The 15,943-nt window shown below is 50.5% G+C and overlaps 1 protein-coding gene across 5 annotated transcripts in view; it reads right to left on the reverse strand.

The window, feature by feature from the left end:
- Window positions 1-14,873, reverse strand: part of LOC144107553 (uncharacterized) — a 28,231-nt gene extending 13,358 nt beyond the window's left edge. For 2 of the 5 annotated variants that reach the window (XR_013309304.1, XM_077640619.1), the window contains exons 1-5: window positions 14,637-14,854; window positions 6,005-6,204; window positions 5,902-5,928; window positions 4,814-4,882; window positions 4,640-4,711 (exon numbers count right to left, since the gene is read on the reverse strand). Coding sequence is in view for 4 of the 5 variants with exons in the window: in XM_077640619.1 (XP_077496745.1) it covers window positions 4,640-4,711; window positions 4,814-4,882; window positions 5,902-5,928; window positions 6,005-6,204; window positions 14,637-14,722 (454 nt within the window). In the remaining variant the exon portion in view is untranslated. Of the gene's footprint in view, window positions 1-2,982; window positions 3,174-4,639; window positions 4,712-4,813; window positions 4,883-5,901; window positions 5,929-6,004; window positions 6,205-14,636 lie in introns of all 5 variants that reach the window. The other 3 variants (XM_077640617.1, XM_077640620.1, XM_077640618.1) reach the window with 3 other exon arrangements.
- Between the last annotated feature and the right edge of the window lie 1,070 nt (window positions 14,874-15,943).

Consider the following 15,943-nt stretch of genomic DNA (forward strand, 5'->3'; position numbering starts at 1 on the left):
ACGTCGACTGTTGAGCATCACATTGACACCGGCGCCCATGCCCCTCTGCGACAGCGCCCATATCGTGTTTCCACCACTGAACGAAGAGTTATTGAAGAACAGGTAGACACCATGCTTCAGAGCGGCGTTATTCAGCCTTCCACCAGCCCCTTGGCTTCCCCGGTTGTCCTCGTCAAAAAGAAGGATGGCTCCGTTCGGTTTTGCATCGATTACAGCCGCATTAATAAGATCACACGCAAAGACGTCTACCCTCTGCCCCGTATTGATGACGCCCTGGACTGTCTACAAGGCGCGGAGCTCTTTTCTTCCCTTGATCAGCGCTCTGGTTATTGGCAGGTCCCAATGGCAGCTGCAGATCGTGCCAAAACTGCGTTCGTGACCCCTGACGGCCTCTACAAGTTTACTGTCATGCCTTTCGGCCTGTGTAACGCTCCTGCTACTTTCGAGCGAATGATGGATACTGTTTTGCGTGGCCTCAAGTGGAAGACGTGCCTGTGCTACCTGGACGATATCGTTATCTTTTTACCTAACTTCCAAACGCATCTATCTCGCCTCCGGGACGTCTTGACATGCCTCACAAACGCAGGCCTCCAGCTAAACTTAAAAAAATTCACCTTTGTAGCCCATGAACTGACAATTTCAGGTCATGTTGTGTCTAAAGACGGTGTACGCCCTGACCCAGCGAAACTTCGTGCCGTGACTGAATTTCCTAAACCTTCCACCCGCCTCCGACGACGCCTACAACAACTTACGTCGTCTCCTCACGGCACCTCCCATCTTGCGTCATTTCGACCCGGGGGCCCCGACTGAAGTTCACAAGGATGCCAGTGGTATTGGTCTCAGTGCAGTGCTCGCTCAGCGCAAATATGGATACGACGAATATGTCGTTGCCTATGCCAGCCGCACACTTACCAAGGCTGAGTCTCACTACTCTGTGACTGAAAAAGAGTGCCTCGCCATTGTGTGGGCCTTAGGAAAGTTTCGCCCTTACGTGTACGGCCGCCCTTTCGACGTCGTTACGGATCATCACGCCCTTTGTTGGCGTTCCTTTTTGAAAGATCCTTCCGGCCGCCTGGCGCGATGGGCGCTGCGTCTTCAAGAATACAACATCCGAGTCGTGTACCGGTCGGGCCGCAAACATCAGGATGTCGATGCCTTGTCTCGCTCCCCGCTGAACTTGCCAGCCTCTGCGAAATCGGAGCCCCTGAGCAATCTCCCACCGTCAGAGACATGCCTTCTGAACAACGCAAGGATCCATGGATTCGTGCTCTCCTGGACTTTCTCTCCGACCCATCGGCGGTTAAACCATCCCGCGCGCTGCGCCGTCAAGCTTCCCATTTTGAGGTGTTGAAGATAACCTGCTTTATCGCCGTAATTACCAATTTGATGGACGAAAATCGCTCCTCGTCATTCCTCGCCACCTACGGTCCTGTATCTGCTCATGTTTTCACACTGACTTGCAATGCGGTCAGGCAGGCCTTTTCAAGACTTACACGCGCCTCCGCTACTACTGGCGTGGCATGTACAATTTCGTTTTGAAATACGTACGCTCGTGCCTCGACTGCCAACACCGCAAGACACCCACTACCCGTACTGCTGGCGAGTTGCAGCCGCTATCTTGTCCGGCTCGCCCTTTCGACCGCGTTGGCATTGATTTATATGGGCCCCTCCCCTATACTGCTTCTGGCAAACGATGCATCATTGTTGCCGTCGATCACCTCACGCGGTATGCTGAAACCGCCGCGCTCTCTGCTACCACGGCACAGAATGTGGCATCCTTTCTTCTGCATCGGCTCATCCTTCGACACGGTGCCCCTCGAGAACTCCTCAGCGACAGAGGCCGTGTCTTCCTATCTGATGTCATCAAATCTCTGCTCCGTGAGTGCAAAGTCATCTATCGGACTTCCACCGCTTACCACTCTCAGACCAACGGGCTCACTGAACGCTTTAACCGCACTCTGGGGGGGGACATACTAGCTATGTACGTCGGTTCGAACCACACGACCTGGGACCTTATTCTCCCATATATTATGTTCGCGTACAATACTGCTACGCAATCTACGACAGGATTTTCTCCTTTCTTCCTCCTTTATGGCCGCCATCCCTCCGTTCCCATTGATACTGTTCTCCCCTACCACCCTGACGCATCTGAGTGCACCACCGTTTCCGAAGCCGCCAGGCACACCGAAGACTGCCGCCAGATCGCTTGGTTGCTCACAACAGCTACCCAGTCCCTTCAAAAAACGCGCCACGATGAAGAGCAACGTCCCCAACATTTCTCGCCCGGCTCTCTTGTCTGGCTATGGATACCTTCCAGTACTCCGGGCCTCTCCCGGAAATTGCTGGCTAAATATCAAGAGCCCTATTGTGTCCTGGAACAAACATCTCCAGTCAACTATATTGTTGAGCCCCTCACGCCGTCACCCGATCTCAGACGCTGCAGCCGTGAGACTGTACATGTCCAGCGCCTCAAGAGATACTACGACCCCGCTGTCTTGTCCGCCCCTTAAGTCGCCAGGATGGCTCCTGTTCTGTCCGGGGGCCATTGTAAAGAAGACGATGAGCATATGCGCAAGCCGCATGGTCATCGCCTGGTGCATGCTCCTGGCTCCATGTAAAGAAGACGACGAGCATATGCGCGAGCTGCATGGTCATCGCCTGACACACGCTCTCGGCTGGACTAGCTGACCCGCTGTTGGCCCTGCTCCCGTTAGGAAGCTTCTCAGAATAAACCCCACCTTACGAGAGAAATAATAGAAGCAAAAATAACAAGAAAGCCATTCATTCAGTCCTTCTCAAATAAATTTGGAAACACTGCTAACCTTGTCAGCAGCCAGCACTACATTCTTGGAAGTTCTGGCACATTTGTGGATATGTGACAGAGCCTTGTAACTTTCACAAGCCAGACATGTACACAACAAACAAGTGCTGTCCGGCAACTGAAATACACTCTCCAGAATGTAGTACTTTCCCTGTACACACCTGAATATACTGCTGTTTTTTTCCGTGCCTGTAACCTTCTACGTGAAGATGTTGTCCATGAACATCCATGTGTTTAAATTTCATTAATGGCAGGACCTGTCCAAGCTTCCCCTGGACAGCACACCGCACCTGTTCATCCATTTCATTTAACAGAGTGCCTCTTCTCAGTGGCTTTACAGTGGAGCTTTTGCCTGCACATGAGGAAGGCATCAACATGTCGTGCACAGTTCGCACTTCAGATGTTGGACTGAGAGTATTTGCCAGCTTTGTTATTTGGAGTCTTATGGCAAACGCTGAAGGATTTGCATTGGTACACCATTAGCATCGCTAATGAGCTTGAGAAGCATGCCATTTCCGGACTAAAAAACAAAGGCCGAGTGCGACCACAGCGGCCCTAGCTCCAACACGCTTTTTGGCAGATGCAGGAGTTGATGCACGTTGAAAGTAATTGCCTCATGGCCATACATACAAGCCCTCCATACTAAGCACAAAGCATGATAGTTTATCCATAGCTTCATGGATGTTCTCCTCTGTCATTTCGTCGAGCAGGATGTAGACCGCTGCCACAAGACGGAAATGCTGCAAATACTCCTCTGGCAAGACGCCTTCTAGACAGGGAACGGAATAAAACAGAAGCCACCATTTCCACTCGCTCGCTTTCCATAGCGCTCTTTCCCTAATGCTACGTGGCAGCCTTGTAAACAATTGAGGGGGCTTTATGCTCAACAGCCTTGTGTTGATTTGACCGAGTGTGCCAGGAACTCCAATGTATGAAGCAGACTGGACACAGCCAAATCACGTGTCTGCAAGCTGACTTCTCACGCCTTCCAGCACACAATGCATACAGTCCGGGCAGATTCTCCGGCCCAGCTGGAGGAGAATTAAGGTAGGTGCAGTGAACTGTTACTGCAGTGAAAATCTATAAAAATTCAAAAATGAACTGCAGCCTTATTGCTGCAGATTTACATGCAATAAATTAACAATCTGCAATTCCAGTAGTACACAGTAATGTTGTAGTGTTCAATAATTAGGTGCAAGTTGGCACATCTTACTGTACCACTACTTCGAATGCCAGAGATTTGTTTCAAAAGAGAAGAAATAAGTCAACTTTATGCTCACCAAGTAGTATTTCATATCTTTTTCTGTGAGCCTATGTCTGAATGCATTGTTTTCGTGGTGGACACCTGTGTTTTTTGTACAGAATTTTATCTACACGTAACCTTTTCGTTGAACTCAATGAAAACACTGAATAGCCTTATCACGTACTCATCGTGGAAACTGCGTCACTAGCCTGTTGCCTACCATTCACATACACGCTGCAAAGCCAAGCTAAGAACGTGCACCTAAGCATTAAAATACTTGGTTCAAGCCGCCCACAGTGTATTTCTTTATTTGACAGGTGCTGAGAGGGGGTAGTCTCCGCAGCATTGAGCTGCGGGGCACCGGTAGAGTGTGGGTCGAGTGCAATTAAAGCACTACTTAGACACTCCCAATCTAAAGAAATCGGCCAGCAAAGTAATTATGTATGTGTATTTTTCTGTGTGACGACACAGCCCTCAGCATAAGTAATACTGCATTGCAGTGTTAGCCTCAACCAAATGAAAAGTTCTTCACCTCAAATAGTAATGTAAAACAGATCCTGACTTAGTGCACCTACCTGTGTCATGGACGGCAGAATCTGCACCAGCAACTGTGCCTGGCTCAAGCATTGGTGGCAATGGCAAGTAGTCTAAAATAAAGGTACCACTTAGTTACTCCCAAGGAAAACAAACAAACTAGTACAGTGAAAACTTAGGAATGCTTTCCTATTCAAGATTGCAGGAAGACTTACCATGACCAAGCATGACTTCCACTGGTGCAGTGGATGGCTGTGACTGTGATGGCGCAGTGGAACCAATGCCTGTGTGAACAAGGAAAAAAAAGATAGGTGATCAAGTTCTGCATAGCAGCGCCTTCTGCTCAGTGCACAGTCTGGCAGTGGTATTCTATTTGGAACGCTTTCTCTTGCTGGGAATTTGTGTGATCTTAAATTGGCCTTAAAGCGTTTTTGTGAGTTTGTAGGCAGTTAGATTACAAAGGAAAATTTTGCCAGATGAATATATCACGACATACAAAATAACGCAACAGCACACAGGAAGAAGAAAGAAAACACACAAACACTGAACACTTTATTGTGAACCGCGAGGCCGTAAATGCACTTGATGTGCATTGCAGGAAATACAAATCAAAGTGTAAACCTATCCATGAAGCATGCAGTGTCACCACTATTAATGCTTGCAAACTTACTCGCGAAATCATTGAGAAAGAAATCAGATAGCCAAAGCGACATGTGCATGGCTAAACTTCCTGGCGGGCTGTCCCTCAAAGAATCAGTTTTATCTAAGAAACCGCTAAAATGTTTATCCTCCGTGCTTGTGCAATATATGGCCACTTCATGTATATTTACTGCCTCATGTATCACAATAAGCTGCTGGTAGTTAGTTCTTGCGTGTGCTCTTTCTTGACCCTGTGCGCTGTTGTGCTATTTTGTATGTCGTGTAACCAACAAGGCCAGACTGCCACCTTATTACAATTAACCACAACTGTTGCAGTGAATTCCCGCAGTCTGCCCTCCATTCATCCTAGCGAACAGTAATTAATAATGACAAGAATACTAAACATAGAGTTGTAAAAATTATTTTCCTCACTGCTGCTGGGGTGCACGGTCCATCATCTGACTGTCACTATGGTTAAAAGAAATTTAAGCCACTACATGATACATCATTGTAGTCTGAGGCAACTGAAACAATGCCCACATGACATTGAAGCACGGAAGTTTTGTGCCCGGCAAGTTATGTTTGCAGTGAGCCTCTATGAATGCCATTGTTGTCTCTGATCTTAGATTTACAGGATACGTTTAGCTGAAAAAATTGCCCTCACCTTGTGCCACACGTTCGTCATAGAAATCTGCAACAAAAAAGCAACAATATATATTGAGGGATCAAGCTTGGGAAGAATTTACTGGGAGAGGAATTTTGCTTACCCGGGTGCACCAAGGCTCTCAGGCGAGGCTCTTGCACCTTCACGGAAGGGACTGCTTCGCGCGTCAGCCTTGTGCGGGTATCACTAGTGAAGCAATCCCTCGTGAAGTGCTTTGAGCAGAGCCTGTATGTCTTGTGGACCTTTGCCCTTGGTGTCAGCAGGAGTTCCAGCCTATTGGCATATTTCAGCCAAGTGGAAAATCTGTAAAACAGCCAAATAACATGATTGCATACATTTTAAAGTTTTGTATACCTTACTTCAGATTGCATCTTAGCATCTCCTTACACAGCAAAGGGGTACGAAAATTAAATAATTAACATATATGCTTGAAAGCAACCGAGGCAGGATGCAAGCAAAATAAGACAGGAGTTCGTAAGAACGTGCCACGGCCTGTGAGTCTCTATTGCTCTGCTGGCCAATCGAAACGATACACGAAATCATCTTTTTAATGTCTGGCTATGATAGACAAGCCAGAACCTTTAAAAGTCTTGAGCCTATGTTTTCTTTTGTGATCTGCTTTTGGTTTAGGTTACAAGACCTAGTTTTTTGTTCAACTACTTTTTGGGCACGGCGCAACTTTGTGCAGCAGATAGGAATGGGGGCAGAGCTTCACTGCAGACTTAAGCTCTATCTTACCATAGCAATTATCACTCACACTTTTCTTTAGGTATTTGTACTTTAAAGGTGTTTATTCCAACCGCAGGTCGGTAGGCGTTGGTCGGACGGCGGCACGACGGACACACTCACAGGCGTCACTCGAGAATCACAGCTGCGCTTCGTCTACCTCTTCTCTGCGCTGCTTGAACTCCTGCCAGTCGGTCCCATTACAGTCACTTCCTCGCCAAAAGAGGAGCCATCCTGGCGACTTACGGGGACGAAAGCATGGGTGGATCATATTAAGGCTTGAGGCGCTCAACGTGCACAGTTTCGCGCCCCCGGCAACGATGGTCCGCAGAGGGGGCGAGCGGCTCAATGATGTAATTCACGGGAGAAGTTTGTTGCACCACGCGGTAAGGTCCGTGATAGCGAGAAAGCAGTTTTGTGGTGAGGCTGGGAGTGGAGGAAGGCACCCAGAGCCAAACAAGGGTGCCAGATGGGTATGACGCGGGAGGGTTTGAGGAATCCCGACGGTGCTTCTGATGCCATTGGAGCTGTGTAGTGAAAGAGCGGGCAAGTTGCCGGCATTCTTCGGCATACAGGTGAGTTTCGGAAAGTGATGTGGTCTCGGAAGGCTCAGGGCGATAAGGAAGGATGGTGTCCATCGTAGATGTGGGCTCCCGGCCATATAAGAGAAAGAAAGGAGAAAACCCCGTCATCTGCGCAGCCGTATTATACGTGTACGTGACGAAAGGAAGCACTTGGTCCCAGTCGGAGTGGGCGGTGTCAACGTACATGGCGAGCATGTCACTGAGTGTGTGGTTGAACCGCTCAGTCATGCCGTTGGTTTGGGGGTGATAAGCGCTGGTGCAGCCATGAATGATTTGGCATTGCTTTAGCAGGGCCTCGACGGTGTCCGAGAAAAAAACATGGCCGCGGTCACTTAGCAGTTCTTTAGGGGCGCCGTGACGAAGAACAAGACTGTGTAGAATGAAGCGAGTGACATCGTTTGCGGTAGCAGATTTGAGAGCCGATGTTTCGACGTAACATGTTAGGTGGTCAACGGCCACGATGACCCAGCGATTTTTAGCCGATGTAGTTGGAAGCGGGCCATAAAGATCAATGCCGACGCGGTCAAAGGGACGGCCAGGGCACGGTAACAGCTGCAAAGGACCGGCGGTGGGGCGAGGAGGTTTCTTGCGACGTTGGCAGGCGGTGCATGACCGAATGTACTAACGTATGTAGCGGTACATACCTCGCCAGTAATATCGCAGACGAAGGCAAGCATATGTTTTCAGTACACCTGCGTGGCCGCATTGTGTAGGAGCGTGGAAAGAGGCACAGATGGCAGCACGGAGGTGTCGAGGGATCACCAACAGCCACTTCCGCCCATCGGAGAGGTAGTTACGGCGGTATTGGAGGCCATCACGAACGACGAAGTGGTGGGGTTGGCGGCAAAGGGTCCGGGAAGAAGAATGCGTTGAGGAATTGTTCAGGAAGGTGAGCAGCGAGGTGACCCAAGGATCCTTCAGTTCAGAGAGCATATCATGGACGTCGAAAGGCGAGAAATCGTAAGCACAAACGAGGGCAGAGGCTGAATCACATGGGAGCGGTGAACGAGAAAGGGCGTCGGCGTCAAGAGTGCTTCCGGCCAGAGTGATAAATGACGTGAATATCAAACTCTTGGAGACGTAAAGCCCAGCGGACGAGTTGGCCAGAAGGATCTTTGAGGGAGGATAGCCAGCAGAGGGCATGATGGTCTATGACGACATAGAAGGGGCGGCCGTAAATGTAAGGTCGGAACTTGGCAATCGCCCAAATGATGGCAAGACATTCTTTTTCTGTGACAGAATAGTACGATTCTGCCTTGGTGAGGATGCGGTTGGTGCAAGTGACAACATATTCCGGATACCCAGGCTTTCGCTGGGCAAGAACTGCGCCCAAGCCCACACCGCTCGCGTCAGTGTGAATTTGTCGGACAGGCAGGATCAAAATGGAGAAGGATGGGGGAGAGACCAGCAGGCGACGTAAAGTGCTGAACGCTGTATCGCAGGCTGGTGACCAAGACGAGAGGTTCGGGCTGCCGGCAAGAAGCTGCGTTAAAGGGGCAATGATACAGGCGAAATTACGGATGAAGCGGCGAAAATAGGAGTATAAGCCAATAAAACTGCGAAGTTCTTTTAAGGTGGTCGGTTTGGGGAAGTCAGCGATAGCGCGAAGTTTGGCAGGGTCAGGAAGAACGCCGTCCTTGGAGATGACATGGCCTAATATTGTTAGCTTCGCAGCACCGAAGTAACATTTCTTTAAGTTGAGCTGTAGCCCGGCGTCAGTAAGGCACGTGAGTACGCACTGCAGGCGTTGCAGATGGAAAGGAAAATCTTTGGAAAAAAACGGCAATGTCATCCAGGTAACATAGACAAGTTTCCCATTTGAGGCCACTGAGAATATTATCCATCATTCTCTCGAATGTAGCTGGAGCATTGCAGAGGCCGAATGGCATCACATTGAATTCGTACAAGCCATCTGGGGTGACGAAAGCGGTTTTCGGCCAGTCAGCAGCAGCCATCGGGACTTGCCAGTAGCCGGAGCGTAAGTCGAGAGATGAAAAATACTCTGCTCCCTGCAAGCAATCCAGTGCGTCGTCGATTCGGGGTAGAGGATAAACATCCTTGCAGCAAGTGGTCTTGTTGAGATGGCGGTAGTCCACACAGAACCTGATTGACCCATCTTTTTTCGTCACTAAGACAACAGGAGAGGCCCAAGGGCTGTGAGAGGGCTGTATAATGCCGCGCTGAAGCATGTCGTCAACACTGTCACGGATGACGCGGCGCTCACTCGGCGAGACGCGGTACGGTCGCTGGCGCAAGGGGGCGTGCGTACCTGTGTCAATTGCATGAGAGACGACCAACGCGCGCCCCAAGGACGGCTGGGAAAGGTTGAAAGAGTTCCGAAAGCGGTAGAGAAGTTCCAAGATCTGGTCACGGCAAGCGGACGGAAGGTCGGGAGCGATGGCACGATGAAAGACGTCGGAGGGAAGCGGATTGGGCGCAGTCGCACAACGGCCTAAGGCAGTAACTGGGGGACAGGCACGGGTATCAGAGAACTCGGACGCAAGAGCAGGATTCAGTTTTCCAATAAAGCCTAGGCATTCACCGCGAAGAACAGACGATGGGCAAGGAAATGGGTTGCTGACATACATGGCGCAGTGACCGTCGGAAATCGTGAGAACGGCGAATGGAATCAGAAGGCGCTGATGGCGGGTGGTGGCTGCGGTGGGTGTGAAAAGAACAGGGCTGCTGAGGGAAGAGTCAGGGTGGAGCGGAACGAGGGCAGAACAGAAGGGAGGTATGTCGGTGTCGGCGGCTACTAGAAGCTTAGCGGAGCGCACAGGCACGTCACACAATGACACATTACACACGAGAGAGAGCTCAAGTTCAGCACGGGCACAATCAATCACTGTGCGGTGGGTCGAGAGGAAGTCGCAGCCGAGGATGACATCGTGAGAGCAGGCGCCGAGCACAACAAACTCAATTGTATAGGCGATGTCATTAATAGAAACGCGGACTGTGCAAGCTGCGATGGGGTGGATGTGCTGAGATGTAGCCGTATGCAGTGAAAAGTCAGACAGCGGCGTTGTCACCTTACGAAGTTTGCGGCGAAGGGCATCACAAATTACTGACACGGCAGCACCCGTGTTGACGAGTGCGAGAACGGGGACTCCTTCAATAGACACCTCAATGACGTTAGCAGGAGGAAACGGAGGACTTATCGAGTTTGCAAGACACCTTGCCTCCGGAACTGCGGCATTCAGTTTTCCTCTGGGAGGGGCTCCGGGCGGCGGAGCATCGGAGAGATGGAATGTCGTCGAGGTGAAGGCGAGCAGCGAGTAGGGTACTGGGAGCGAAGTGTAGATGAGCCAGAAGAGAGATCATGCAAGGGCAGCTCAGAATTGTAGCAGAACGTGCGCACGGCATCCGCAGAACGAGGAGATCGCTGACGGCAAAGACGTGCGACGTGGCCCGGGAGACCGCAAGAGTAGCATATTGGTCGATTGTCGTCAGTATGCCAAGGGTTCGTAGGGTGTCGGCGGGGTCGACAATACGGGGCTGGTGGCGGTGGCATGGACGGCGGCGAAGCATAAAACGCCGGGCTGCCATGGTAGGCAGCAGAGGTGGGCGAGCGCCGTGTACTGGCGACTGCTTCAGCATAGGTGAGCGGGGCTGCCACAGGGGGAGGTGGGGGGCTGGGTGGCAGAACTGCAGCAACCTGCTCTTGAATAGCACGGCGGATAGTGGGCGCGAGGGATGGCGCCAAGTCGGGCGGAAGGCAGACCGGGTCGGGAATGTGATGCAGCAGAGAAAGCTGGCGAGCGACTTCTTCGCGGATGAAGTCTTTGACCTGCTGCATGAAGAGGGAGTGCTCAGAAGACGAGCCACCAAGGGCCAAGCCAGCGAGACCCTCTGCAGGCGCGCCGGAGTGCCGCATAGTAGCGCGTTGCTTTCGGAGTTCGTCGTAACTTTGGCACAGCTGGATGACAGTAGTGACGGAGCTGGGGCTCTTCGCCACGAGCATCTGCGTCATCGGCGATCCCTTTAAGGATGTGGTTGACTTTATCAGTTTCGGTCATAGACGGGCTGACACGCTTGCACAAGTCAACAATATCTTCGATGTAACTAGTGAATGTCTCGGCAGGGAGCTGAGCTCGAGCTCGAAGGCGTTGCTCGGCGCGTAGTTTCCGGACGGCGGGGCGGCCAAAAACGTCGGCGAAGCTCGTTTTAAAGGAGGACCAGGTGGGAAGATCGGCTTCATGGTTGCGAAACCAGAGGTTGGCAACGTCCGTTAGGTAGAAGAGGACTTTGCTAAGTTTAACGGAATCGTCCCACCGATTGTAAGTGCTGACTCGCTCGTAGGAGGCCAGCCAATCGTCGACGTCCTGGTTGTCGGTGCCACTAAATGGAGAAGGGTCACGCTGGCGCTGCACCCCGGAACAGAGGACGGTGGTAGGGATGGTCTGCGATGCTTCGCGCGGACCTTCTGGTATGGTTGCGGGAACGAGAAGCGTTCCGCTTCGAAGTTCCAGGATGAGGACTGGGACGGAAACCGAGGCACCTCCACCAAGTGTAAAGGTGTTTACTCGAACCGCTGGTTGGTAGGCATTGGTCGGAGGGCGGCACGATGGACACACTCACAGGCGTCACTCGAGAATCACAGCTGCACTTCGTCTACCTCTTCTCTGCGCTGCTTGAACTCCTGCCAGTCGGTCCCATTATAGTACACTGACCACCACCCATGATTCTTTTTTTTTTTTTAATTCCTCCATGGAACACAAGTCCCAATGTAGCTATGCTATGGCAGAGAGCTGCTTTCCCACAAGTTTGAAGTCTGGATTAACAACAGCTGGTGAATGAACCAGTAGGCATGCACAGTTTTTCCCCTTCTGCTTTCGCTGTGATGAAATGGCAAGTGTGAAAGGGATGTGAGCAGAACATCAACAGGAAACACTGCTCCTTCAAAAAACTGAAGGGGCAGGAAAATAAGACGGGTCCAGAAGAAGTAAAAAAAAAAGTGCTTAAGCAAGGGAAACGAAATAAAAAAGACACAGACAAGAAGAAAGCGACCTTCGATCGCATTCCCTTTACCCATCCGCCGGAAACGACGCGGCGACAAACTCGGCGAAACTTTCTGCGAGCTTCCCAAAAGCTCTCAAGGACAAGGCACGAGATAAGAGATATTTCAGGGGTAGGAAAACAGTTCAGTTCCCGCCAAGGTCAGTCGTGCGCTCAGAGAGCGAGCAGCCTCGAGGACAGCCGAGGCGGAGTGTGGAGCGAAATTTACAATGCCGGAGCGAGAAACGCTTCCACGGGTGGTTGAGCGCGGATATGGCGAAGAAAAGCTTCGGTGAAAGTAAGAAAAACGAGACCGGCGGAATTTCTATATGCCGCTCACGGCGTGCAATCGACTGTCAGCGCGGTGTCCAAAAAAACTCGTGGTGTTAGTCAGGCCAGCTCGCTAATTTTATATGTGACGCGCGCATCACTGCTGCAGAAACCATGCACGAACACGCAAGTAATAATATGCAAGCGCTCAACTCCGTAAAGAAACTAAACCAAACTGAACATAAAAATTACTCCGCTGTCGACGCTATGGCCGGGTGCAGAAGTTAGAATAACCATACTTAAAATACACTCTGAGGGCACCAGAATCTGCGGGGGCTATAGCTTTTAAAGGTAGCGAGACAAGTCAGGCAGTGAGCACACACATGCAAACAAGCAAGCAAGGTAACAAACGCATGTAAGCGCTTTCTCGATTGACGTGAAGGACCTTTACTATTCCTTGCCTCAGCGCTCTGTGACCGTGGAAGTCAGCCTTTGCATCGACTGCTTTGGCGTAACAAAATTCCAAAACGCATGTGGAATGGACGTTAGCAGGTTTTTAGAATTGCTAAGTTTTTACACGAGATCAACCTTTGTCACTATAGACAGCAAGTTTTTTATCCAAAAACAAGGAGTCTGCATTGGCTCGAGCATCGCTCCTGTACTAAGCGATTTACTTCTAGCAAGTTATGACAGGCATCTTCGAACTAAGCTCGATGACGCACCAATTGTTAAGATAATGCGATATGTTGATGACTTTCTAATTTTATATCGCACTAATGACGCACAGCAAATGGTTGCAGAGATTTTTGACGTGTTCTGTTATGAACTTAATGACCTCCAATTGACTTCAGAGCTCCCCTCTAATAATAGGCTCAGGTTTTTAGACATGGAACTGACAATTTCTAACAACCATATTTGTTGGGCATACTCGCAGCGGTCCAGGAAGAGCCTTCTCCCTTTTCGGTCAGCTCACTCGAAGATCGTTAAGCGCGGTATCGCTAAGGCATGCCTAAGAGCCGCACTGCAAAGATCATGTCTGCATCAGACAAAAGGCAGTTTCCACGCACAGGTGAACAGGCTATCTGCAGCAGGATACCCCACGAAGATGGTGTCAAATCTTGCTGAGTCCCTGCTTGCAGAATGTAGTCTGCGAAAGATCAAGGGCACCGATGCGGGTCTGGCAGAAAGAAAAACAAGTGTGCATCCCGTATGTGCACAAAGTTTCGCACAATCTAAAGAAGATAGAGAGCAAAGAAGGCATTAGGCTGGTTTTTTCAGCCAGGAATAAACTTAGCGGATTGTGCAAGCGTGTTAATGAGGATAGAAGCAGAAAAGGCTGCCAGAAGAAGCGGAAGTTAGTTCAGTGTCGTGTTGGTGTCGTTTACAAGATCCCGACCTCTTGTGGCAGTTTCTACATCGGTGAGACGGGACGATCTGCATCAATGATAGACTGCGTGAACATGCAAAAGATATATAGAACAAGTCTCGCAGAAACCATCTTGCTGTGCACTGTGCTAAGTGTGATGATTGCGAAGCGCACCTCAATAGGACCACTATCATCGCCCGTTATAAAGATGAGACCACAAGGCTCATTTCGGAGGCTTGCCATATCAGAAAGCTCGGTAACACCTGTATCAGCAGCCCATCGATAAATCTACTATCAAAGGAACTTGCGTATCTTAATCAGTGACGTCCCCCTTTTTTTAGTCAAGCTGTGTGGTTGTACGGTATCTTTCTCTCATGCTTATTTTGTGTTGTTACTCGTGCCATTTCATTTATATGCTGCCTCACCTGTAGCAATAAACCATTTGGTTGTTAGTCAGCGCTGGTGTTTTGTGCTTCTCTTGTGTCTCGTCTTTGATTGCGCTGTTTTTCCAATTCGTATAACAAACGGTACCACGCTTGAGAGGCAACGGCCCGTTGGGCCATCTCAAACTGCAGCACCGTCCCTTAATTTTGCTTTTAATGTCCTTAAACGTACTTATCAAACTCACCTCGCAAAACCAAAGCCACTGCAGTAAGCCGCATCAGGGAAAATTAGTTCTATTCCATCGGCAATTTCAAATCGTAACGGCCAAGGGCGGTCAAAACAAAGGCACAACGGTTGCTATCGGCTATGCAAGGAGGGATATACGACAGGCAGTGAACTTATAAATATACCTGTGGTCAGCAGGAACACTGAAGAAATGTCCTCCACTCTTGCCGGATGTGCTGCACCACTTCGCGCAGCAGTACATGTGTGACATGATTTGGCTGCACTTTCTGCCAAGACCTGCTTTCTGCACCAGTTCAAAGAGTGCAGCACTTTCGCATTCGTTTTGCCAGTGCAGCGTGCGCCCGCGGCACTTCTGTTTTGCAAAAGTGCCAGACTAGTGCAGTACGGTATCGCTTGCGCTAGAGTGGAAGATCTGTTCGATACGCCTGCACTCCCTGCACCACTTCTGTAAAGTTCCGCAGCGGTGCGGTGGCGGTGCTGCGAGCGTGCAGCGCCATTTCCAGCAGTTCAAGTGCTGCCTACTTCCAAAACGAATGGTCGAGTGCAGGCCTGGTCGTCTGCTAGCCTTGGCGTCGCCACCAAATTGCAGCCAGCAGCGTGGCGCCCAAATCAACGGCCGCCAACATCCCGAACCGCGTGAAGAATTTTCAAACGGCACATCGCAGCGAAGTGTTGCCATGAATCAGTCTCGATGCAACCTTGCGGCAGCTAAGCGAAACGCACGTGTGTTCTTTTACTGAACACGAGTAAGGTGCGCGCGCGCCGACTTGCATGCTAAGCGGTTGTTGCAACAACGTGCATCATGCGCTGCATGCACGTGTTTACTTTTTAGTTAACATAACCGGCTTCGAGTACTAATATAACCTTATTAGTAGAAAGGATCGATAGACGCCGGTTGCGGGTCCGTCGAGAGCACAATGGTCGAGAGATGCAAGGTACCGGCCCTCCCGTCGTCGCCTTCTCGGGTGGCCACTCACGTTCCATGAGGGTCGGCGGGCCCGTGTGAGTCACTGTTGTCATCGACGAGCGGAATAATTTGAGTATGTCCGCCGTTTATTGCAAAGCGCAAGCCATCGTCGCGCAAACCGTCGTCTGCTTCCATGGCGGCTGCAGCTGCACCATTTCGGCACCGACCATTGAGGAGGTGCACAGTTTTCCTGCACTTTCCTGAACTAGACCTGCACGACGTCTGCACTTTGTTTGAAACGAATGACGTCGTGCAGACAGCAGCATCTTGCACCGCTGAAACGAATGGCAAAGTGCAGCACCGCGAGAACCAGTTCACGAAGTGCAGGCGTATTGAACGGACTGCCTCCGTGCCGATGCATAGGAAGTGACGTCACATACTGCACGAGTGGCACATCCACTTGCACCTCAACCGAACGTGCAAAACATTTTCATCGTGCTGTCGCTCTTTCTGCCCTCTGTTCACGATGGCCTCCGAGACTCTCAATATTTTCGGAGGCCATTC

The sequence above is a fragment of the Amblyomma americanum genome, chromosome 10 (assembly GCF_052857255.1).
Source record: "Amblyomma americanum isolate KBUSLIRL-KWMA chromosome 10, ASM5285725v1, whole genome shotgun sequence".
In the NCBI taxonomy this organism is placed as follows: domain Eukaryota; kingdom Metazoa; phylum Arthropoda; class Arachnida; order Ixodida; family Ixodidae; genus Amblyomma; species Amblyomma americanum.